The sequence below is a fragment of the Peromyscus californicus genome, unplaced genomic scaffold (assembly GCF_007827085.1).
Source record: "Peromyscus californicus insignis strain IS unplaced genomic scaffold, ASM782708v3 Scaffold_7__1_contigs__length_154581171, whole genome shotgun sequence".
Lineage (NCBI taxonomy): Eukaryota > Metazoa > Chordata > Mammalia > Rodentia > Cricetidae > Peromyscus > Peromyscus californicus.
The window spans coordinates 110,712,535-110,736,893 of NW_026294595.1; the positions used below are offsets into that span (position 1 = coordinate 110,712,535).

Here is a 24,359-nt window from a genome sequence, read left to right on the forward strand (position 1 = left end):
CAACAGGTTTTGGAATGTAAAGGTCTGTGACATTAAAAAGACCAGACCTCAGCATTTTCTAAGGACCTCAGCCTTGTAACCTCAACAGGAAGTTTCACTGCTACGTGGAACCCAGCATCGTGCAACAAGACAAGAGAAAATGAGGACCACTGGAATCTTGCTCCTTCTTTCTGTTCAGTATACTAATCTCTACCTTCAAGAGGTAGAAAGGAGAGGAAGACTGAGTCTCTTACTGAGTCGCTGTGTGGAGTATGTGCTCCTCTTCCCTCGATGGTAGCTTTGGATTAATTTCTCATCTGCTTTCCAGGACCTCTTGGTCACATATGGCCATAGTCTGATTGCCCAGACAGGCAGCATTAATATCCCCTAGCAGCTTATTAGCAATGCAGATACACTGAGTCAGTATCTGTACTTAACAAAATGCCCAGGCAGCATGCATGCACGTGGATTTTTGTGCAGCACTGTCTAGGCTAATGGGATTCTTTCTTGGGGTGCTTAGTGGAGTGGAGAGTCTGAGCAGACTATATATATTCTTGGATTCTCCATTTAGTCAGACAAGTTCACTTCTCACATCTAAATTTTTAGCACCACCCTGTCTCTGGGTTCTATCCACAGGATAGAGGGAAACTTCCTTTGCAGAATCATGAAGAATAGCAGGCTGGAATCATGGAGAGCTAGTGGAGGCACATGCTGGGAGCAGCCAGTGTTAGGCTCTGCCTTAAGCTCAGCCCTATGTAGCAGGACTAATGCAGTCTCTAGGGTCAGGTGGTTTCGCTTTCTTTTCCCTGTTGCTAATAAGATACATTGATTTCAGTGCCACCTCCATTCCTACTTGGTTTCCTAGAAACATAATAGCAGCTAAGGTCCTGGAGAATTGAGAGCTGCATAGAGAGCAGGAAAAACCAAAATAAGACAGAGGAAATGGGACTTATATGGTGACAGAAAAACAACAACAACAACAACAACAAAAACCATGGCTCTATTTTATCACTGGTTATGTACTCCCTCACACACGTCACTACACCACATTGTCACATTAGAGGTGAAGCTGATTTTTACATTTTTATAGTTGGAAATAGGTAAGAGAGTACCTAAAATCCTTCTCTTTCAATATCTTTATTCTTTGTTGGAAAGATAGAGAGGAAAGGGGAGAGTATTCCATTCTATGAGTGAGCCTATCCTTGCTGATCATTCATTTAGCTGTTTATTCCATTTTTTAAATATTAGAGCAGCATCTTTCTCCCCCAGTGCGCCCGTAGTAAAGTCAGTTGACGCCTTTTCTCAGTAAAGCTAAGGACAGAGTTGTGGAGACTCCATAGTAGATCTCATTTGCCTGGCACAGGTTTCCACGACCTACTCTTTAGAGCTGTTTAGAACCTCGTTTTTAGGAAGCTCCGGGTGCCAGGAAGTGAGATCCTGGGCATGTTGTTTATCTGAGTGGAAGCTGATGGTGTTTCAGAGCCATGAAGAACTTCTATGCTGCGCTGTTTCTGACTTGAACTCTTCTGCATCCTGTTACTCCGAGGTTACCTGGATGTGATTGTGTGCAGTATTGTTCCTTATTATGAGCAATCAAGCAAACCTTACCAATTGTTTCCCTGCCTCTAGATTATCCAGAGGGACCAGGCTCTGTTACGTTTTAAAATGTGAAAATTTGGGTGAAAGAAAAGGTTATATTATCTGGCAGAGCAGGTAAAAAGACAAAATGGAGTTTTATTTTGTCTGCACTTAAAGCTCTTTTGCTAAGACTGGAACCCTTAGGTAGCAAATATGGATAGGTGCTGTTTTCCTGGCTATTTCTTCTACTAGGTGGGTGGTCTTATGAATATGATGTCCTCTAATTACATTTTAATGGATAAAGCTTAATTAGGAACACAGGTCAAATGATTAGTCCTACCTTGCAGGACTTAGTTATTTGGGATTTTCTTTCTTTTATTTCTTTTTGTCATGGATATGCAAGTGAATTAAAATGCATGTGGTTACAGATTAAAGCAATGCTTTTTGTTGTTTTTCTCCTCTCTCTCTCTCTGTCCCTCCCTCCCTCCCTCTCCCCTCCCCTCCTCTCTCCCTCCCTCCCTTCCTTTCTTTCTTTTGTTTTTAAGAGGGCCGGCCTCCAACTCACTATGTAGCATCTGATGCCCTTGAACTTCTGATCCTCCTGACTCTGCTTTCCAAGTGCTGCAATTACACAGACAAGTTCTACCACACCTAACCTGTGCAGTACTGGAAATTAAGCCCACAGGGCTGAGCAGGCATTCTACCGAGTGAGGCATACCTCCAACTCCAGAGCAGTTATGCTTAAATTGAGCAAGTCAGAATCACCTAGCAAGCTTACTAGACCTCCTTGCACCCCAGACAATTCCCACCCAGGCAATCAGTTTCAGTAGATCTGAGGAGAGGCCCTCCCACGTGATGATAATGTTGCTGCTGCCATCCACATACCACATTTTAAGTAGGACCACATTAGTATGTACATGTGTAGAAACACCCAGGAATGTCTGAATTTCCTTCCCTTTTTCTCATTGTCATCTGTTTTCTCCCCCATGGCTGTATCCCATTTTTCTCCCACTTCTTAAGTCATAGGAATTTTCCCCATTGTTTCTCTAAGTCCCAAATGCTCAACAGTGATCTTATGTTTAAGTCAAAAGACTTAATTTCACTAGGGCAGATCCTGAGGATAACTGGGTGTAACTATGCTTGGGTATGAAAGGAATCCCTTCCATCCCTTATCCATCTTCTTTAGTGCTATTCTTTGTGGGGGAAAAGATCTCTAGAGAGTGGTTGGGGTTTTATTTCTTCAAATGCTTTTAAATGATTCTTCTCCCACGAGAGGAGACCCTCATACCCTTGAATACTGGGGCCTGCTGCATGGTGCATCAGATCCTTACAGGGTATATAGCATGTCTTCCCTTGCCTGGCATCCCACTGTCCACATCACTTTCCCTTTCTCTGCAGATCCCATCACTATTCTCCACAATATGAAGGCCTGTTATTAGTGTAACAGTTTCTAGTCTATCATCTACATGGGCATAATCAATAATTCCTTAATAGTATAACAGAAAGATGCTTCATCAGGATAGACTGTCAAAAAGATATTGATCCCTTCACTTTAGCACTTTTAACTAAATGTGACAAGGAGGAGTCTAGAGACATCTGTGCTTTAGCAGTTAAAATCAAGTGTTCCTTTAGGCTGTACATATTGTTCTGTACATAGCCCTCTTTTCAGATGAACATCCCAAAATAAACAGGGATAAAAGGTCCATATGAACTTGTAATGGTTGCTTCTTAGGCATCTTTCTAATAATATTGCAAAGTCTGTGCATGCATCTGGGTAAAGAGTTGTTGCCAAAGTACGATTTGTTGACCAGTTCTTGCTCACATCTGCTTATTGGTCATCATTCTATGAAAGTTTGCTTTTCATTCATTTGAGAGAGGACACAATGAAATCTTATCATTCACAGTGAACTATAAGAAAGTTTAGTGGACCCACTGCCTCCAGACATGTGCCATGACATGTGTGTACCCATAGTCACACACACAGTCACATAAACAGAAGCATGCACACACATAGCTTAGTCAGGTAGTGAATGGGCAAATGGGCTTCTCACCATTCCAGGAAGTCAGGGCAGCCTCACTGCAGGAAGTGTGTTGCTCCTTCAATGCAAACAGCATCTTGGGTGCTGATTCAGAAAGGTGGATACCAGCAGCTTCCATAAGAGCCTTCTTCCATGCACTCTACTGGGGGACTTCTAGGGCAAAGTGAGGGCAGTTTTAGAGTGAAGATGCTCTCAGCTGTTGTATTTTAATTCGTTTTTATATAATATATACTTATAAGTATTCTGTGCTGACTAATTTTCATCATTACAATTATATCATTTTGGAAAACTATGAACCCAAGAAAACAAAGTTTGCAGAGTGTTCAAGAACCTCTTATTATTAGAGAAGAACAGATTAAAACGTAACTATCTACTTTTCTGACATTAGAGTTTTTGTTGTTACTGTTTTGGGGCTTTGTTTTACCAGTACATGATCTGGTTTCTTATTTTAATTTTTTTTTGTTTCACTTTTTAAAACTAGCCTTAATAGTAAATTTTTAAATGCTATAAAGATCCTTTGCTCTCATTTTTTTGTACATATTTGTGGCAAATCACTTACCTAAGGTCTAGGAAGTAGAAGACTGTGCTTAACATTCTCACTCTGTCATGCATTCTTCAAAATTTAAATGGGAGAGAAGCACACATCTCCTCTTTTTTCACCATAGGCCCCAACAGAGTCAGTCCAGATAGGGACTTTCTGAAGCACAGTTCAGGGAGAGAGCCAGGAAGGCAGGGAAATCTTATCTTTGTAATTATAAATACGATAGTCTAGATGGATCTTGTTTTACAAATTATGTGCTTAGAAACCTGATTCATGGGTGAGGAGCGTGGGTCTAAATGGAGTTATTTTCTCATCATAGCATCAACGAGATCCTCGGCTGAATGAAATTTTATTCCCATTTTATGATGCTAAAAGAGCAATGCGGATCATTGAGATGTATGAGCCTGACGAAGATTTGAAGAAAAAAGGTAATATAAATGAAAAAAAAAAGACAAATTAAATTTTGTTTTTGCTAAGACAAGAAAATGTACATTTAAAATCCTTGAATTTTAATTAAAATATCTTAATGCTTTGGGGCACCATAGCTCCAAAGATTAGTAATTTATTCTTTTCCTGCTCTTAAGTTAATTTGTATATTCTATCAAGTGAATCCACACTGTCTGAAGTAAACCACTACAAAATGTACTGTGTTGTTAAGCACGTTGTAGTGATAATGCCCTGTATATGCTTATATTGTTTTAATTTCGCATAGTGCTGAAAAGGCAGTCTCTGTGTGCAATCTTTGAAAAGCATCTCTGTCACACAAGAACCCGCCCCTTCCTTTGCTCCCCTTTGTTCTGCTAAGCTGGATACATTTAGCATTTAATTTGATGTGTTCTCCCGCTGCTTGTTTGACCCTCGGGTTGAAAGATAAAAACACGGGTAGGACATTACCTAGTCAGGAATCGCATTAGCAAGTTGTCTGTATTCCTGGATCTTTGTCCCTTTCATTTTGTTTTGGAAACAATCTGTGGTTCAAGTTTTAGTCAGAGGAAAAGCAGGAAGACAGAAGAGCATCCCTGCAGCAGGGGCGTGCCTGTGAGCCTGGCTCTGTGAGCCCACTGGGGGAGGCAGGCACCACTACTCTTGTTTTGTGCAGCATTTTCTTATTGTTGTGACCAGGATACTTAACAGAAGCAACTTTGGTGAGGGAAAGGATTTCTTTTAGTTCACATTTTCAGGAAATGTTAGTCTGTCATGGTAGGAAGGCCTATAGTGTCCTGAGTGTGAGGGACCTGGTCACATCCTAGCAGAAATATCCAGATCCCAGACATACCCCCAATGACCTACCTGTACCAGTCAGTTCTATACCATCCAAAACAGTACTACCCACTAGGGACCAGCCTGTGAGGGACATTTCACATTCAAACTGTAACACTGGGAATTCAAGACTGAATAAGAAGTGCCTCCTGCCCTCACCCACCTTCAAGACAGTCATGTTCTGTTCCAGCGAAAGACAAGTGAAACTGTTCCTCAGCAATGTGATAATGTAATGATTTACGTGTGTCTTTGTTATTTCTCAAGTCCTTTCAAGACCTAAAAGTCTAATTATAACTGACACCACCTAAAAAAATGTGCTTCTCTCTTTCACAAATGACAGAAATTTAAAGCCTGTCTTTAACTTAATGAGTGTAAGAATACAGCTCAAACCTTGGGATTGGGACAGGGGCTCATAAAGTAGAAAACGTGCCTCTCTGGTAGCTCAGCATTTCCAGTTGCAGGTATTGACCCTAGAGAGCATCCCCTACAGTCTCCAAATACTGGCTGTTAGAGTGGTACCGAGTTTGGGGCTAGACCTCTGCTGCTTCCATGCTTTCTGCTTGGAGAGAGGGTGCCCATGCAGGCCGGTAGCTTTCAGTGTCTGCTGTATACATAGGACATTCAGAGTAAATCCTCCAGTCCTAATCTCTACTGTAAACCAGGGGGCTGAGGTAGGCCTGCTCATCTGCATGTTGAAGACTCACATTCGCAGCATGGTTTGATTTTCCTGTCTCCATCCCTCTTCCTTTCACAGCCTAAACAATGATTGCACTACTCACTTAGCTTTTCAAGTCACAATTTGGAATCACCTTGTATTTTTTTTTATTTCTTTCACATCACTTATGATCTGTCACCAAACACATGAGGTCCACTTCTCTTCATTCTCTCCTTCTCAGACATTCAAGGCCACAGTGCCTTTCCAGGGGCAATGCCAATTGGTTTGTGACATCTTTATCCTGCTTTTTACCCAGTACTGTGCTCCACTCAGCAGCCAGAGTAAGCCTTTTCAGAATACTATCCAATGGTATTGTGTACTCTTCTACCCCACCAAAGCTTCCCGACACAAAAATCTCAAGTACTTAGGACTAAACCCTGGGAGATGCAGACTTTGGCTTGCTCTCCAGCATCATTGCCCACCGCTTTACCAGATGACGCTCATTCCACTTTGTATTCATTGAGTGGATTGAGAATACACACTCCTGCATCAAGAGCTCTGCATTTGCTCATCCTTCTGCCGGAAAGTGCCACTCTTTCTTATATGTCTGTGTGTCTTGTCCCCATGTGTCTGTGTGTCTTGTCCCCATGCATGTATGAAGTCTTAAAAAGATTTCACTGACCATGTATTTAAACCAGCATCCCACCATTTTTTTTTTAGCTTTCATCTTTCTAGCTTTTACTTCCAATATAGCATTATATTTATTTGTTCGTATATTCATGTTTCTTACCTATAATATGTGACTTTTGTAGAAGTGGAATGTAGCTCTTTTTTTCTGCACCTATCCCAGTGTCTCAAAAGTATTTGCTGTTAGAATGAATGAATGTGCCAAGGACAGAGGCATGGGAACTTTCATTGTAATACTTGAGTTGTAATTAGAAATGGCCTGCATATCCAGCAACAAACTGAATTTTATATATATACATATATATATATATATGTATATATATATAATATCTGGGCTTGGCTGTATATGCCTTTTATCTCAGCACGCAGGAGGCATACACAGGCAGATCTCTGAGTTCCAGGCCAGCCTAGTTTAAAGAATGAGTTCCATCCAGGATAGCCAGGGCTACAAAGAGAAACCCTGTCTTGAAAAACCAAAATGTGTGTGTGTGTATATGTGTGTGTGTGTGTGTGTGTGTGTGTGTGTGTGTGTGAGAGAGAGAGAGAGAGAGAGAGAGAGAGAGAGAGAGAGAGAGAGAGAGAGAGAGAGAGAGAGGAAATTAAATTGTTTAAAGTTGGAGAGCTAACCATTTCTAGGAAAGGCCCCTCCTCCAACTGAATGAAAATAACAGTGACGTAGACTCTTACAGGTATTCTCAGTTACCAATCCTGATGCTACTGGGCCAACCTGTTCCCCACTTGGCCAGAGAAAGCAGGAGATGGGCAGCAGAAGACGAGGGTGGTCATAGCAGAGCCAAAGGTCCCTCGCCACTGTGGTTCATAGCATAGTTCTTCATTTGGAGGACTGTCACAGATTGTGCTGCTTATAATTTGTAATTTTGTATTTTGTTCAAGTTCTGAAAGGTGTAGATTCTCGGGGGGGAAAATACTGTGGAGTTATTTCTGCTCTCATTTTTAAGCTGCCTCAACTTGGCTGGGTAAAATATAAGATGAGCATCTTCAGAGCCATGGTGCCACTCAGATTTTCTTTCTCTGCAGGCCTCATATCAAGTGACGGGTTTTGCAGGTATCTGATGTCAGATGAAAATGCCCCAGTCTTCCTAGACCGCTTAGAACTCTACCAGGAGATGGACCACCCCCTGGCTCACTACTTCATCAGTTCTTCCCACAACACCTATCTCACCGGCCGGCAGTTTGGCGGAAAGTCTTCAGTGGAAATGTACAGACAAGTTCTCCTGGCTGGTTGCAGGTCTGGAACTCAAGATGGCGATTTGCTTTGTCTATGTGTGGCACCTTTAGACTTATTGTTGTCCTCCCCTTGTCCCTCTAGTCCCCAGTGTTCCAAGATGCCCACTGGATCTGCTAAGCAATGGTTCATACCTAATTCTATATATCGATGCTCCACCCAATTTATGAGTCCCTGTGATGATGTTCTGTTTACAAATTAGGCACAGAGAGCTTAACAACATTGGTATTAAATTTTTTTCCAAGGATACACTGTGATAATATTGGTAGCATCACTACCTTCCACCTTGCAGCTGCTATTGTGAAAGTAAGCGTTCCTTGAATACAAGCACTGTAGTTCTATGACATTCTGATAGCAAGGAAGGCCTCTAAGTGGCTGACAGGTGGTAATGCAAACAGACTGATGTGCTGGGCATTGGACTGATCCAGTTCCTAGGCAGGGCTGTTGGCTGGTGAATGATACCATTGCACTACTCACAGTGGTATGTAATTTAAAACATAGAAGTTGTTTATTTCTAGAACTTTGCTGTTGTTGGTTTTGGTCCCAAATAAATCACACACGGAGTCTTATTCTTAATTATGAATGCCCAGCCTTAGCTTGGATTGTTTTTTGCCAGCTTTCCTTAACTTTAAATCATCTGTCTTTTGCCTCTGAGCTTTTCCTTTTCTATTCCTGTATACCTTTCTTTGTTTCTTACCCCGTGGCTTGCTGTGTAGCTGGAGGCTGGCCCCTGGAGTCCTCCTCCTTCTCTCCCTTCTTGATCTCTCCTTTCTCCCAGATTTCTCCTCCTATTTATTCTCTCTGCCTGCCAGCCCCGCCTGTCCTTTCTCCTGCCTTGCTATTGGCATTCAGCTCTTTATTAGACCACCAGGTGTTTTAGTCAGGCACAGTAATACAGCTTCACAGAGTTAAACAAATGCAACATAAATAAAAGTAACACGCCTTAAAATAATATTCTACAACACTTTGCATTCTATATTTTTCAAACCAATGTTGACCCCAGTTAACTGAACCATAGATAAGGGAGGACTATTGCAATTTACTTTTCTCTGAAATAAAAAATCATAACCAGAATGAAAAGAAGATTTACATTTCTCTTTAACAGATTGTGCTTGTTTTATTTTGAGTGAGAAAAGAAGGTATCACATAAAAGTCTCGAGTCATCTTAGGGGTCAAAATGCATTTACTTACGGTGACTTTAAAATATGACTTCAAAATCGTAAAACAAGAAAATACATATATTTTAATAAGCCATGTTTCCTACTAGTTGTAGGTAATTACAAATTTAGTTTTATTTAATGTACAAAAGAGCTTGGAAATTTAGTTTGGTGGTACAGCATTTACTTAGCCTGTGCAAGGTCTTGAGTTCAATCCTTACCACTGTCCAAAATAAAAAAATAAAAATAAAAATAAATGTGGCTGCTTAATGCAAAGCTCAAAAGTTTAGTTTTCTAAGGAGAGATCACAGAAAGTGATTTTTATAGAAGTAAGCAAATATTTAAGGTTAAAGTTTTACAAAAATAAGAAATGTAGTTGTACTATGATTTTTTTGGAATTTTTTTTTAAAGCTCATTGTGTTCTATATATAGAAGTGCTACAAAGGAGATTAACTCCATCCTTACTTCATGGATGTGCTTTGTCTCAATATCCGTGTCTGAATCCTAAAACAGCATGAGCATTTCTTGCTCAGTCCTGGGGTCTGCGTTGAGAGCTCTATGCCTGCCAGGCAGGGCTCTTCTCCTGACAGGCTTTCATTTCACTTTTTCTTTTGAGAAAGAATCTCACTTACTTGCCCAAGCCAGCCATAAACTCTTAAGAAACTGGGGTTACCATCCTGTGCCACTAGGCCCAGCTCAAGAAAATTTCCTAACATGGTGAAAGTAACATTATTCTACTCAATGCATTTATAAATAAATTTTAATATCACCCAAACCCAGCCTATACTGCAAATTTTCCATTGTCCTCTATTGCAGCTTGGTCCTCAATACAATTTCATTGAGAACCAGGCAGCTTATTATGTTCATTCAGTCTCAGAATCTCGCCCACTGCCCTTTTTTTGATGACACCAGTGTGAGGAGTAAAATCTAGTTTTAACCTGTGCATCCATGAAGTACCCATGTTATTCATTCAGTTTTTTGACCTATAAGGAAGCAGCTTATTTTGATGTGTCTTTGACTTTGTGCTTAGTTTCCTGGTAAGGGCTCAGTGTTGTAATCTGACCGTGTTTCTAGGTGTGTTGAACTTGACTGTTGGGATGGAAAAGGTGAAGATCAGGAACCAATAATAACTCATGGAAAAGCAATGTGTACGGACATCCTTTTTAAGGTGGGTTTTAAAATTTCACAGTCAGAGCTTTCCCAGACTGTTGTGCAAATGCAGGAAACAAGAAAACAGTTTTCTTTTTTTATTTTCTCAAGCAGTGTACCTTCATGTTTCTGTCTTGTCATTTTAAAGAGAAAGCCAAGGCAATATTATTAGTCACATACTATTCCCTTCATGGTATTTTTCTGGCTTTCAAATAATGACTATAATGTAATGAGGCCCTTTAGCAGAGTCTACCTAGTTTTACCCCAGAACAATTTTTTTGGCACAGTTGGGTACACATATAGCCTAGTTACTTGGGAGCCTGAGGCAGGGGGATTGCTTTAGTTCAGGATTTTGGGAAATATAGTGAGAACTATTCTCATCAAAATAAACAAAAACATTTTTTTAAAAATCTTCTTATCTACCTGTGGGGGTTGCTGAACCCAAGTCCCTGTTCAGGGCACCATCTGTGGGAAGCCAACTCTTACCTTTTAAAAGGTTCTTATGAGGAGGAGAGAGGAATAAGAAACTTTTAGATAGAAAGATAGTGGAGAGGAAACAGACAGAAACACAGGATAGCTTCGGGAGGACCTGGATCAAAATCCACCAGCTCCTCCTGTCTTTTCAAGAGGGCTTTTTATAACAATTCCAAGGGGTGGGGCAAAGTCCTCCCCCTTGCTAGATCAAAGCACACCGTACAGCCAAGTGTAGACTCTTCCAAACACCTGGTAACTACACCTGTGGTCAAATCCTCCCCTTATGCAGCCCTGCTGGGTAAAGCAAGCTCAGATTCTTTGACCCTGAGTAATTTGGGCTTCCACAGCTGCCTATTTTCTTGCTGGCTTTCTGTTATTCCTGAAAGACTCCAAGGTAGCATAGGAAGAGAAAGTTTATAAATGAGCCTTATAATAATGAGATAATTAGGTTGGTATTGTGAATGATTGTTAGGAAATTTTCTCAATTTGGAAGCCATACCAAAAATTGGGCTCTACACTTTCAGAAGATTTGGAATAAGGAATAAACCATAATTCACAGGACCATCAGAAAGCATGGTCATTTCAGTACTGTGACCAGTGAGAAGTACCCCCCCAACCAAGGCTCCTCACCAAAAGTAATATGTAGTTAATAAACAAGGCACCTCTTAGAACCTTTGGGTGGTCTCTTCGTGTGACTCTTAGTGTTTTCTTCCATATGTCCATGGTAGCCCACCAAAGGTAATAAACTCTGTGTTGGCTAATGTCGGATACATCTGTGCCTGCTGGCTTGTGTAGTTCAGGAAAGATAATAAGAATGTCTGGAACAATGGCTCTTAGCTCTGCCTACTATCGAAATCACCACAGTGTCTCCAGAACCATGATGCTTCCCTCAATTCTGTACGTGGAGCATTCCATACATCTTAGCCAAGGTATTGGTGACTTTTCATCAGCAACAATTCAAGATTACACTTCCTAAGAAGAATCAAGAGTATATTAAAGTGACAAGGTGTGAATTTATATGGTCATTAAATGACAAAGAATAGTGGTGTCCTCTTTAGGAGATTAAGAAGCCCAGTCAGGAAGCAGCATGGAAAACAGTCATCCATAAGGAAAGCAGACTCCGAAGGCAATGGCAAAATTTTCTTCCAGGAGTAGTTCTTTACCATTTACTCTAGACAGTTAAGTTCGTGGTCATTTTTACCTGTGAATAACCTTTAAGAAATAGTACTTAAATGACTGCTGCATTTATAAGAATGTCTCAATAAAATAGTTTCAGGTTTATCATTTCTACTGCACTTCCATGGATAATTATTGTAAAAATATTTTCTGACTTGCTGAGTGATGCGGCTTGCCACAGACCAGTAAGAACATGTAGATTTTATACTCTGTAGCAGCATTAGTTTGAAGTCCTTTTTTCTAAAACAGTCACATGGGCCAACCTTTGGTTACAGCTTTTCTATTTCATGTGATGCAAGGTACAGGGAGGTGTTATGCCTCTTAGGAGTGGGTGGTAAGTGTAAAAGTGAAGCCAGAGCCCTCTCTTGTTTTGCCTCACATGTTACTTGACCACAGGAGAGACCCACTTTTCACTAGGCTCACAGGAAATAATGATTTTGCAGTTGTCACACCAGTATAACAAAGAATGATAGTTCAAAATGATTCCAAACTCAGAGGAAGGCCAATTAGAAGCTCCCTGAAATCCTTGTGTTATTACCAACACATTTCCTCAGAGGTGGGAGGAATTGAAGATTGGTCTACGATGAAAATTCCTGCACAAAGTTTATGTTCTCCTCCAGGAGAATGATGAGGGCTAAGGGCATGATTTAATGGATGAGCCCTTGCTTCTCATACACCAAACCTTGGATTCAAACCTGACTACCACAGAAAGGAGCTGGGATGGACCAGATTCCCTGGCTCTGCACACTGTCAAGCGAGAGCTGGTAGACCACTCAAGTAACATCTTTTAATGGCACTGGAGAAATAAAAGAGAGCGTTGATTGAAAAGCAGTGTCCTAGGTGCGCAGGCAGATGTATTCTCCAGGTCAAATTGTTAAAGTTGACTTCCTTGGGATACCCAGTTAGTGGTCTCTGAATAGTGTCAGGTGCCTTAAATCTGTTGTTCTTTTCTCTCATAAACACTCTTTGTTTTTAAAGGATGTAATCCAAGCCATCAAGGAAACAGCGTTTGTCACATCAGAATATCCTGTAATTCTCTCCTTTGAAAACCACTGCAGGTATAACAGCACCTTCTTTTCCCGAACCCTACTTGGTGGTGTTTCAGATCTCTGGCTCCTGCTGCTAATTCTTTTTTTAAAATAACTGTGTAGTTTCCTGTCTGATGGGCTAAGTAGCAAGTGATCCTGCAGTGAGGACACAGTTATTCCAGCCCTGCCCACCAAGAAGTCATCTTCTTGTGGCTCAGTAATGCTTTCTCCAAACAAAAGGTCAGAAATTGGGACGCCTAGTTTAAAGTTCCTTTGAGATGGAAAATTTGGCAATAACTTGGATGGTATTTTTATATTTTTCTTGCCAGTTTTTAATTTTAAGTTGTACCAGTTAAAGTTTGTATGGTACTTAAAAGTATAGCTCCAGTTAATGTTATGAAAACAGGCTTGAATTTAGCAAAGCGGGAGTCTTTAGTTATAGGGATGGATATCTCATTCTTGTAGAGTTAATGGACATTTGAATTTACAAATGCCACTTCTTTCTCCCCAGCAAATATCAACAGTACAAGATGTCCAAGTATTGTGAAGATCTATTTGGGGATCTCCTGTTGAAACAAGCACTCGAATCACATCCAGTATGTATTTTTAGAAAACCATATTTCCAGCATGAATGGATTTGTTTTGAAATGTGTTTTTCAGGGGTCAAGTAGCACTGGAGGATGAATACTAAGGATTTTCATATTTATTTAGATTCTCTGGTACAAAAAGCTTTTATCGTGCTTCAGAGGGATGTCGAGAGGCGCATAAAGTAAACATGTGGCTCAGTTTAATCTGGATGCTCTTGAGGTCTCATGTTTTAAATTTCATAAAGCTTCCAAGCCAAGAGTCCAGGCTTCTCTGTGCTTCCCAGTGTTGGCCACATACTGAATCACTTCGGACACCTGTAAAAATGCCTGTGCTAGGGCTCCCACCTACAATGTTGTTTGTTTCTAACTGACCCAGCACAAGCAGGTGTATTTTTAAAGCCCTCCAGGTAAACAAACGTGCACCCAGGGTTCAGACCTCATGGGAGCTTGTTGCTGTGGGAAGTGCTCCAAACTGATGTCATAAGACCCAAAGTTCAAGTTCCCAACTCCAAAATAAATACTCAGGCAAAGTCACATGGCCATTTTTGAGCTTCATTGTATACCTGCCAGTTTCTTCATAAAGGCGCTATTATTGAGTCTGTGGTCCATAGAAGGGCTTTATGAAGTCTAAAGAACGCGTGTGTAATTGTTCCAGAGAGTTCCTTGGATTTCTGTCAGGATACATAATGTCCAAGAGGATAAGATGCACAATAAAAAGATGTCACAAGAAACAAAGCTTACTAAAGTTAGTGTTTTATTGGGGTGTTCAGCCCTCCTGCAGACATGGGAGCATCAGACAATAGGAGAGGGATAGGGCAGCAGACAACAAGAGGGTATTTGCTCTATGTGAATAATTTGGCTGGTTTAACCATGAATTTTTCCCAAAGGGAGGTGTGGCAGCCAAAAGCACGTGGGAGACAAGGCTGCATCCTTTGTTCCCCACCTGACTCTCTGCAGCCTGCTGAAGCATCGTGGCAGGTGCTGCCCATGTCCTCCCATCACTCCCTCTTTCCCCACCCCCTGGCCTGACTGTTGGCCGATAGTGCCTACAGCTTTTTGCTGGAATGTAACCTCTGGTCACTGGTCAGGCTCTCATCACACGAGAGGGACAGGCCAGAGTGTCTGAGAATGAACACCAGAATGAACACCCCCACCAGTCCCCTCACTCTGTATTCCCAGCGGCTACTTCTGAACACTTGTTCTCTTCTGTCCCTTGGGGTCCCCAGCAGGACTCCCTGTGCACCACCCTCAGGTGACCCCAATGATAACATCTAAATAACACATCCCTCACTGGCTGTCTCCTCTTTGTCTTATTTTTCCACTCCTCTGTGGATGTCTGCAAGAGCTAGCTCTCAAATAAACTTGTCCAAGAAGCTGATTCTGAGGGATGCCATACTAAGGAGCATCCTTAATTTATTTTATTACTATTGTTTCCTTAGCCTGCACCCTCTTCATGTTTTCTTGGGCAAGAGAAGAGGCTTGCTTTTGGGGAAAGGTCATTATATTCTCAATGAAGGGATATATATATATAATATATATATTATATATATATATAATATATATATATGAAATATCCCCAGGGAAAGGACCAGTTCCACCAGACAGCCTGTAGCAGACAGCATTCTGTTAAAGGTCTTCACAATGTAAGACACAGACTTGCTTGTTATACATAGGATAAAATAATGAGTTTTGAAGTAAATGTCTGTGTAGAACTGCATAGGTAAGAGTGTGGTTGGATGGGTGGGGAATGAATATTTATATATCGGAAGGTCCCACTGACCACAGAGAATGACCTAAGCAGACTTAACTTCCTGTAAAGTATAAGCAAATGAAGCCACAGTGAAGCTCAGATTGCAGTAATTCAAACCTCTCCCATTTTCAGGGGACCTGTCAAAATCCCAAGTTGGTCTGTTGAGATCAAAGACAGGCTTGGTCTATGATCTGGTGCAGATAGAGGGGAGCTCTGGGGCCTTTCAAGTGCTACCCTGTACTTTCTGGTGGACCTGAAATGTGAAAGGCCTACCATATAGCAGGACTGGCACATCCCGGAACCACTCAGATCATACCCTACCCTACTAGGGAAGTTGGGTCCAGTCTATACACCCCAGAAAATTGGGAGTTCCAAGTTTGCAGTGTTATTGAAATCAAAGTTGGATTCAGTAAACTGATGTGAGAAGTTTGTGGAAAGCACAGCCGTGCAGACTGACATCTAGTGGATGTTAGCTGCTATAACTCCAGGCCTCAGGGCTCTTCTGGGTTAGAAAACTAATGGAGAAGCCACTAACTGAGATCTTTCTGTATATCCCTAGCTTGAACCAGGCAGGCCTTTGCCATCCCCTAATGACCTCAAAAGAAAAATACTCATCAAAAATAAAAGGCTGAAACCTGAAGTTGAAAAAAGTAAGTCAAATGCACATATACCTTTGGTCAGCTTACCTGTCTAGATGAAGTGTGATTTAGAACTACTTATAGATTTGAGAAGGGAAGGGTGGAATGTAGATATTACATTTACTTTTCAGGGCTTTGTCACTATGTTCCAATTTACCTTTAATTTCTGCAACTGGTCCATGCAGTGGGAAGCAACTATTCATATGCTTATGTGCTGAAATACAAAAGGAAAAGAAGTGAAAGTGCTTGTATTGCTGCATATCTTGTCACAGTTTCATTCATAAAAGTTGAATTAATTTACGCTCACATTGGTGGTATCTAAAAATCCCTTCTCCCAGAATATTCGTAGTGCTGGCTATGGTTCACTTTTGACATGTATGTCTAGTAAAAGAAAAAATAATATGACTTTATTTATTTTGTTTATGACAATAAAATTGTATATTATACTTCATCCTTTTATGTGTTTTTCCATTTCTAAAATGTAGAGAAATTTGTTTCCTACTGACTTCTAGTGTTTTATTTACCAGGATAATAATCCCAGTTGTATTAATTGCAAATACGCTTATCCTGAAGTTCTATTAATCTCTAGCGTGCATGTCAGGTTTCTACCATGTCATTGTTATTGCTTATAAATCTTGGCCTATACCAGATTCTCTAAATTGTGAACATTTGATATCTGTCTTTATATACTGATTCCTTCTCCAAACCTGGCAATCAGAAAGGAGAGGGCATTCACCCATGGTCCAGTAAGCTTTCCTCCTACGTGTGTAACACACTGGCTTCACAAGCCTTACAAAGACACAAGCTGTAGGAATGTGTAAGATATGAGTGTAGCCAGTAGGTGCCCATGTAATATGCTGCCTCTTCCTGTCCTTAGTGTTGATGTTAAACCCCCACGTTTTATAAGTGACCTAGTGTCTGTGGCCATCTCCTTGTTTGATTTTACTAATAGAACAACTCGAAGCTTTGAAAAGCATGATGGAAGCTGGAGAGACAGCTGCCCCGGCTAGCATCTTAGAAGATGACAATGAAGAAGAAATAGAAAGTGGTGAGTTGTGGGGCTGGGGAATGGACTTCATGGTTAAAATGCCCGTCATGTGAACCTGAAGACCTGAGTCTGGATACCTAGACTCCATGCGAAAACCACATGCTGCTTATCATGAACATCTGTAATGCCCGTGAAGATGGGAAGTGGAGACAGGAGAATTTCTACAAGTTTGTGGGCCAGCTAGTTAGACAAAAGCAACAGAAAACAACCAAGAGAGCCTGCCTCCAAACACAACGGAAGGGGAGGATTGACAACCGAGGTTGTCCTCTGACCTCCGCATGCGTGCTGTGGGCACATACACAACCTCTTTCACATAGTCTCATTAGCACACATAAGCATTACACACACACACACACACACACACACACACACACACACACACACACACACAAGCACACACACAAATAGAGTAATGAGTTGTCATTTCAAGCTCATGTTACAAAATGTTTATATTAGAAATAAGAAAAACATTAATCTCTCTTAATGAAACCCTTTGAATAGCAGTGACATTATCTTGCTTAATATCCAGGAGTACTTTTTTTCATTAGCTTTAATCTTTTGAGGGAGTTGGTCTTTTCTTCAGATACTATTGTCTCCAGTTTATCTGGACAGTGGATGTTAGTGGCTTAGTTGTCCCCCTTCCCATTGTGCACTGAGCTCTTTGGAAAAGATTCACAGCCAGAGACTAGGTCTTGAATCACTTGTATATTAGGCAAGGGTTGGATGGACCCTTTGAAAGGTCCATTCTATGATCTTTTTCTGTAAAGAAAAACATGAACTTCAGTGTTGTTAGTGATGGTAGTGCGACAAGGAACATAGTGTAAGAGAAACCTAATGAAATGATTGGCTGATGTGCACAAAGTGAACTTGAGAGTCAAAGCATGTATTGAAATTTTAATTAATTAGTTAGTTAGTGAGCTACACTGGGTATAACTCAGTGATACAGCACAGGCCTAGCATGCAAGAGGCCGTCTCACCAGACTTTCTAGCAACCTTACTTAAAATACTTGAATATTTACCATCACCTGTTTTACCTCCTCTATATAGCCAGCCATGATGTTTTGTTTAATACTGGTGCTGGGGTTGTAGCTCAGGAGTAGCATATTTTCCTCATGTGAGCAAAGCCCTGAGTTTAGTTCCTTACACTGAAAAGTAGTGATATAATAATTAGTAATAACAGTAATCAATGGGCCATTTGAAAGTTTGGGAATGTTTTCATATAATGATCTGTTGATCATGTATCCTGATAATTAACTGCCCAAATGACTTGAACTTGCATTGGTTTAACAGAAACATGGATGTATAGACTGACTTGGGACTAAGTACATGGAGAAACTTTATTACCCACACATCTGAACTATGTCTGATTTTAGGAGATTAGATATAGGCTAAATTAAGAGCTATTAGAATTACCTAATTTTACTCATTGTCTCATTAAAAATCCTGACTGTGGGAGAGATTCCATTAATAAATAAGGTGAATATCCATGGGTTTAACTCCAGTCCCAGAGAAAACACAGCATTTGACTTTCTTGTGTTTCTCTGTGCCTAGTAGGATCAAAGAGGCCAAAGATCTCTGGTATAATTACCTCTCATGATTTCGTGAGCCACAGGGGTTCATTTGGCTGTCATTCCTTGGGTTTTTCATACAGTTACTAGCAGGTGAACATCTGGAGTTGGCATTATCTTAAAATTTAGAGACAAGTTAAACAAGGTTGCTCATTAGTTGAACTATTTGTGCAGCTCAGCTGGGTCTTTTGACCAGTGTATCCCCTTGTGGCCCCTATGTAGTTTCAGCATCTCACAACATGTTGACTAAGTTGCAGCATCCAAGGACCTGGGGCCCTAGCTGCAAGAAGTAGGAGCCATTATATTATTTCAGAGCTATGCACGGGTCCAGTGGATCACTTTGTCTCTGCTTTGTTCATCAAAGCCGTCTTAGGGCTGCCCATGTTCAAGAGAACAGGTAAGCAACAGGTCAGATAGCAATGCAGCTGTCTTTGGATATATAGTATGTAACAACTGTGTAGTTCAGATTTTTAAAAATAATATATAAAATATTGATATATATATATGTATATATGTATTATATATTATCAACGATAGTCCTAAAATTTAGAAAAGGAACATTAAGCAAAACTGGTTCTTTAATTCAGCTTAAATTTCAAAGAAGATAACTAAATGCATGTCCAGCATTACTGATCTATAATCCAGTAAGACAAACTGCAGAAATAATGGAATAAATCAATATGAAAACCATTAGTAGTAACTATGTCATTGTATACCAGCTGTGGTACAGGCAGCTTGTGTCACTGCCTTGTCATCATATAGCCCAGTAAAACAAGTACTCTTGTTCTTTAATGCACCTGTGTAAGGAGCAGAGACTCCATAGTGACAGCGGGTGGTTCCAAATCCTGGTTCCATGCTGTAGATCTTGGAAACCTTCTCTCATGTCTTCCCAGGACTTATGGGCAGGGTCTGACTGTTCAGCAGTACATTGGCTCCATAGGTTTTGTTTTGTTTTTTCCTGTCTGTTAAGCAGCTGATCAAGAAGAAGAAGCCCACCCTGAGTACAAATTTGGAAGTGAATTGTCTGCTGATGACTTCAGTCACAAGGAAGCAGTTGCAAACAGTGTCAAGAAGGTCAGAGGCTTTGTGTCCCTCTTCTTCATGATTTTTAAGGGTGGTAGTTTTTGTGGAATTTTTGGGCTGTTATAGCCACAGGAGAATCAGGTATTGTGTCTTCTCTCTAATTATATAGGACAAAACTCTCTGTTGTGCGACCTGAATTTGACACACTCACAATATTAAGTTTAAAAGGACCTTTAAGTTTCTTATTAATTACACCCTCTGCTGGCCACCACCCATTTTGGTCAGGCTTTTAGAAATATCACAATTTATGGCTGTATAGTTGGTGAGTAGGAAGGCAGTATGTCAGAGCCGAAGGTTAGCCTGTTGGAACCATTAGGAAAATCAATCCTGAGCATTCCAAACCAAGCCTCAGTGCAGAGTTGGTCCAGCTGGTGAGAAAACTATCCTAACAAAAATATAGAAGGTTTCCAGCAATTAAGCTAAGAAAGAATGTTATTAGGTTCCTAGTACTTGGTCAGGTCCATCATAGGCCATGCTGTTCTAAACAGGTCAAAATTTACTTTCAAAATTACTTTCATATTGCCTTTTGGTAGCTTCTATAGGTCTCCTATAGTTTAGGAGAAAGGGTGGGAAACAGAGTGTCAAGAGTCAAGTAATTATACAGTTCTTAAGAAAATAAAAATGAGTACTAAAGTGGAGAATAATGAGAAAATGAGGTAACACGACTAAGGAAACCAGAACCCAAAAGGGAAAGATGAATTCACTATGCAGAGAAATGGCAAGTAATATTTCACACAGGAGGACCACAATAAAAGCAAAGATGGTGTGAGTATAGTAGAGTGAATGATGGGTGGAGTGATGCAAGATGAGATGTGCTGGGATGGAATTAACTACTTTAGAGCTTCGGAAGTTTCTATGAGAAATTCAAAGCTTAGGTGAAACATGATTTGTTTCACATAAAACTTTAAAAGGAGGAGAGAGTGTAATCTAATAGAAGACTGTGATAGTCCCTTTGTGGACTCTCATTTAGAGGAAAGTAGGGGCAGAAGTGTGGAAAACATTGAGAATGGGCCTTTAATTGGTCAGAAACAGCCCCTAGTGGTTAAACTAGGAAGAGAGAGGATGGAATGTTCCAAGGGGTATCAAGGAAATAAACAGTGGTACAGTGTACTGATGGTGGATTGAACATGGAGGTGAGAGAATGAGAAGATGACCTCCTGGAATCCTTGTTAGAGGAGCAGGGTAGTGGTACTGTTTCCTGGAGTGGGAAATATTGATGGGAAAGGACTCCACGGTTTCAAATGGGACAGGCAACTGGAGATGTCTATAAGCTATTCCAGTGGAAGTACCAAGAGGATAGTTGATTCCCTGGCCTCATGGGTAAGTTATTTAACCTCTCTTTGCCTTTGTTTCCTTTTCTGAAAAATGAGGGTAATGATGCCTATTTCACCACGTACTCACCAAAGACTAAATGAACTTACAGTGGTGCCACATACGTGGTCGCCCCTGTTAAGGTAGCATTTCTGCTCTGCTGTCATTACTTTCATCCTCATCATCATTACCGCATCACTCATATAACCAACACCTGCCTCTAGAAAGGCAGATGAGCAAGAGATGTAAGTTCAAGAGATGGTGTTTGAAGTCCTCAAAATAGCGGAGATGAGTCATAAGAGATAAAATGAAGGCCTGAGTGGAGCCCTGGTCAAAAGTGGGCTCACAGGAGAGGAACCAGGAAGGAAAAACAAAAGAGAATGGGACAGTTACAGGATTTGAATGCTGTTGAGTGGTTGGATATGAAGACTTGTGTCCACTAGATTGATAGCATGGAGGTCGCTGGCAAGTTGAAGAGAAGTTTTGGTAGAGCGCTTGGAGTAAAGGGGGCAATGGGACAGACAGGCAGAAAGGAACAGGCATTGTCTCTGCCTTTGAGAGCTTTGTTTGAAAAGAACAAGTAATGGGCTGGTGCCTGAAAGAAATGTGAGTATGGAAGAGATGCTCTTTTACAATCTGGGTGATGTTCAGTGCTATGGAAAGGGAGTCTCTAGTATTGCAAGAGAGAGAAGCACCAGCTGCCTGGGAACTCCTTGAGAAGGTGAGAGTAGATGAGATCATAGCTATGTGAAGGTGCGGTCCTTGGTAGAGTAGAGATACTTGCTTCATGAAGACAGTGGGCAAAGATGTAGGTAGGAGGGTCTAATGGAAGGAAGATAGATTTGTTTCTGTCTGAGAGAAAAGTCAAGGAAATATTATCATTTCTGATAATAGGGAATTGAGAGTACTTTGAGAATGCTGTTGCCCACTAAGACTCAAGAATGTTGCTGTGCTACACAGAGTCTTCTTCAGTCCTGTCTTCAATTGGTCTAGTATAACAAAAATATCAGACCTGGTTGGTTCAAATACCTAAAATTTATTTCTTGGTGCTTTCTGGGTTGGGTGCCAAGGTCAATGTGCCAGCCAATATATTCTTGAAAGCTCCCTTAGCAGTCATATCTTCCTACTGTGGAAAGAAAATGGGAAAGTAAGATTTTTCCTATCACTTCTCATAAGAGCACTAACCTACTGTGAGGACTTCACCCTATGACCTGATTACTTCTCACAGTCCCCATCTCCAAGTTCTTATGTATTTTGACTTACAGTGTGATTATGATGAGTCCATTCTAAAAGGTGAAAGTGTAAGTTAAAAATGCATCTAACACACTTAACTGGTTAAACAGTATAGCTGAGCAGCATAGTATACTGTACAGCTCTGGTCATTTATCCTTCGGATTATGTGGCTGACAAGGAGCCACTGTCCTGCATCACAAGAGAACACCAAACAGTGTATGCTTAGCCAAGAGAAGATCAAACTGAAAATACAGTTTCCACTGAATGATTATCACTCCACACCCTCATAAAACAAAACAAAACCATAAATCAAGCCATCATTAAGTTGGGGATCATCAATCTATCACACTGGAATTAGGGTTTCACCATATGCTTCTGGTGGGGCCGCAAACATTGAGCTCATGGCAGGGTCACAAACATGAATGTTGGCTTACCGAAAATGACCATTTGTGCTTCCCTTTACGTTTAAGGGAAGGTGACCACATTCGTAATCCATTTCAATCATCATGCCTTAATCCTTAGTGAAAATTTTATAATGAAGTATCTAAGTGAAGATTGTTAACAGAGGAGGAAGTGTCAAAATTAGAACTTCTAAAGTATAAGACAGTGAGCCTTGTATATCTGCAGTATTTGTTTTTGGTGATGGCTATATGTCATCAATAATGTACCATATAAACAAATAAATAGAATAACAAGTTTACATACACTTACTTACATAAGTACAGGCTACTGAGTTTGGAAATTTGCCCTTTAGAGAGGTAAACAAATCATTTTCTTTCTCTAATTTAGACCTCAGATGACCTTGAACATGAAAACAACAAAAAAGTAACAAAATACTTCTCACGCATTTTTTCATTAGGAGACACCTACATGTGGCCCTCTCATATTTAACATCTTCTACTAAGTGTTGATAATCTTCCTAGCCCATGCAATGTCAGGGGTAGAGTTTACAGGTATAATATTGACATGTCTGATCTATCTTGTTATAAGAGCTCAAAGAAAAAAATCATACCTATAAAACTATTAAATCTGATTTAAAACATACCTAAGGCAGGTAGGACAATTTTCCTAAAAGTGTTTAATACTGTAAGGTATTTCCTTATGTGGACTGAGATTTCAGTCAAAGGAGAAAGTTACATAATCATTAACCTATTAAACATGAAAATAAAAATGACCAGTTGTGCAGCAGAGCCATATAACAGCATAGAAGAAAAGTGATCTTGGGTCTGAGGATGCTGACATCAGGAAAGGTTAGCTTCACACTGCATATGTTAGAGGGTCTTCATTCAGTGGTATCAGACACTGTCCTTATTGTGAACAAAAAATATTACATTTTAATTTTCTTTTATCCTCTTCAAGGTTCTTCATGTTTTTCAAATTTATGCATGTGTTTTATTATATAATGTGGAGACTAATGGCAATCACAGGCAGAATTGCCTTGTCCACGGATTCTCACTCACAATTCAGAACACAGGAAATCCTGTCTTGTCTGTGGGGCCCTGTTGCATTTGGAGTGATGTGTCTTCTTATTTCCTAACTATTCTGAATTAAGGAATACCTCCCTGTGTTTCTGAGGACCTTCTGTGCCTAGCCTGGATTTCCATAAGATGTTAGGGTCAGCTGTACACAGACTGACCCATTTGATATTTGCCGTAGGTTAACTGAATGATTTTAGTCCCCAGAGCCTCAGTCTTGCTCTGTGACTAGTGGGAATCCTCATGGTACACAGTGATACATTCCATAGCCCTTGGAGTTCAATAGGAAGAGAAGGGCTCAGCCCAAATGCAACAGGACCCTGCAGACAGCAAGACAGGAATCCACCACGTAGCACTTGTATTATTTGCATGAAACACATGGGACAAAACCAGATGTGGCTCATGCTGGCATTTAGGGTGGTGGGTAGAGTTGGGGCCTATGTGGGAAAAGATGGAAACAAAAGCAAGTTGCATGTTTACATGACCTATCACAGCCTTTTACAGGTGAAAGCAGGTTGATGTCGAAGACTCAGAGGTTAAGTCATCAGCGAAGATAAAAAAATAATCTGACTGACAGTTGTTTACTCATTGTGTACATAAGCTCTTTCTCTTCCCAGATTGAGTCTCTTCAAGGAAAATCACTCCAAAGTTCTCAACAAAAACTGACCATTTGTGGGACATTATTTTGTTGTTCTTA

General features: G+C 40.5%; 1 protein-coding gene across 14 annotated transcripts in view; it reads left to right on the plus strand.

Annotated features, from left to right (window-relative positions):
- The window catches only part of Plcb4 (phospholipase C beta 4), a 383,607-nt gene that overhangs the window by 304,247 nt on the left and 55,001 nt on the right, over window positions 1-24,359 (plus strand). For 8 of the 14 annotated variants that reach the window (XM_052723053.1, XM_052723055.1, XM_052723059.1 and 5 more), the window contains 9 exons: window positions 4,457-4,565; window positions 7,778-7,988; window positions 10,217-10,310; window positions 12,920-12,999; window positions 13,481-13,565; window positions 15,866-15,956; window positions 16,897-16,992; window positions 19,531-19,634; window positions 22,977-23,012. In XM_052723053.1, the coding sequence (XP_052579013.1) occupies window positions 4,457-4,565; window positions 7,778-7,988; window positions 10,217-10,310; window positions 12,920-12,999; window positions 13,481-13,565; window positions 15,866-15,956; window positions 16,897-16,992; window positions 19,531-19,634; window positions 22,977-23,012 (906 nt within the window). The remainder of the gene's footprint in view (window positions 1-4,456; window positions 4,566-7,777; window positions 7,989-10,216; window positions 10,311-12,919; window positions 13,000-13,480; window positions 13,566-15,865; window positions 15,957-16,896; window positions 16,993-19,530; window positions 19,635-22,976; window positions 23,013-24,359) is intronic. The other 6 variants (XM_052723060.1, XM_052723064.1, XM_052723061.1 and 3 more) reach the window with 3 other exon arrangements.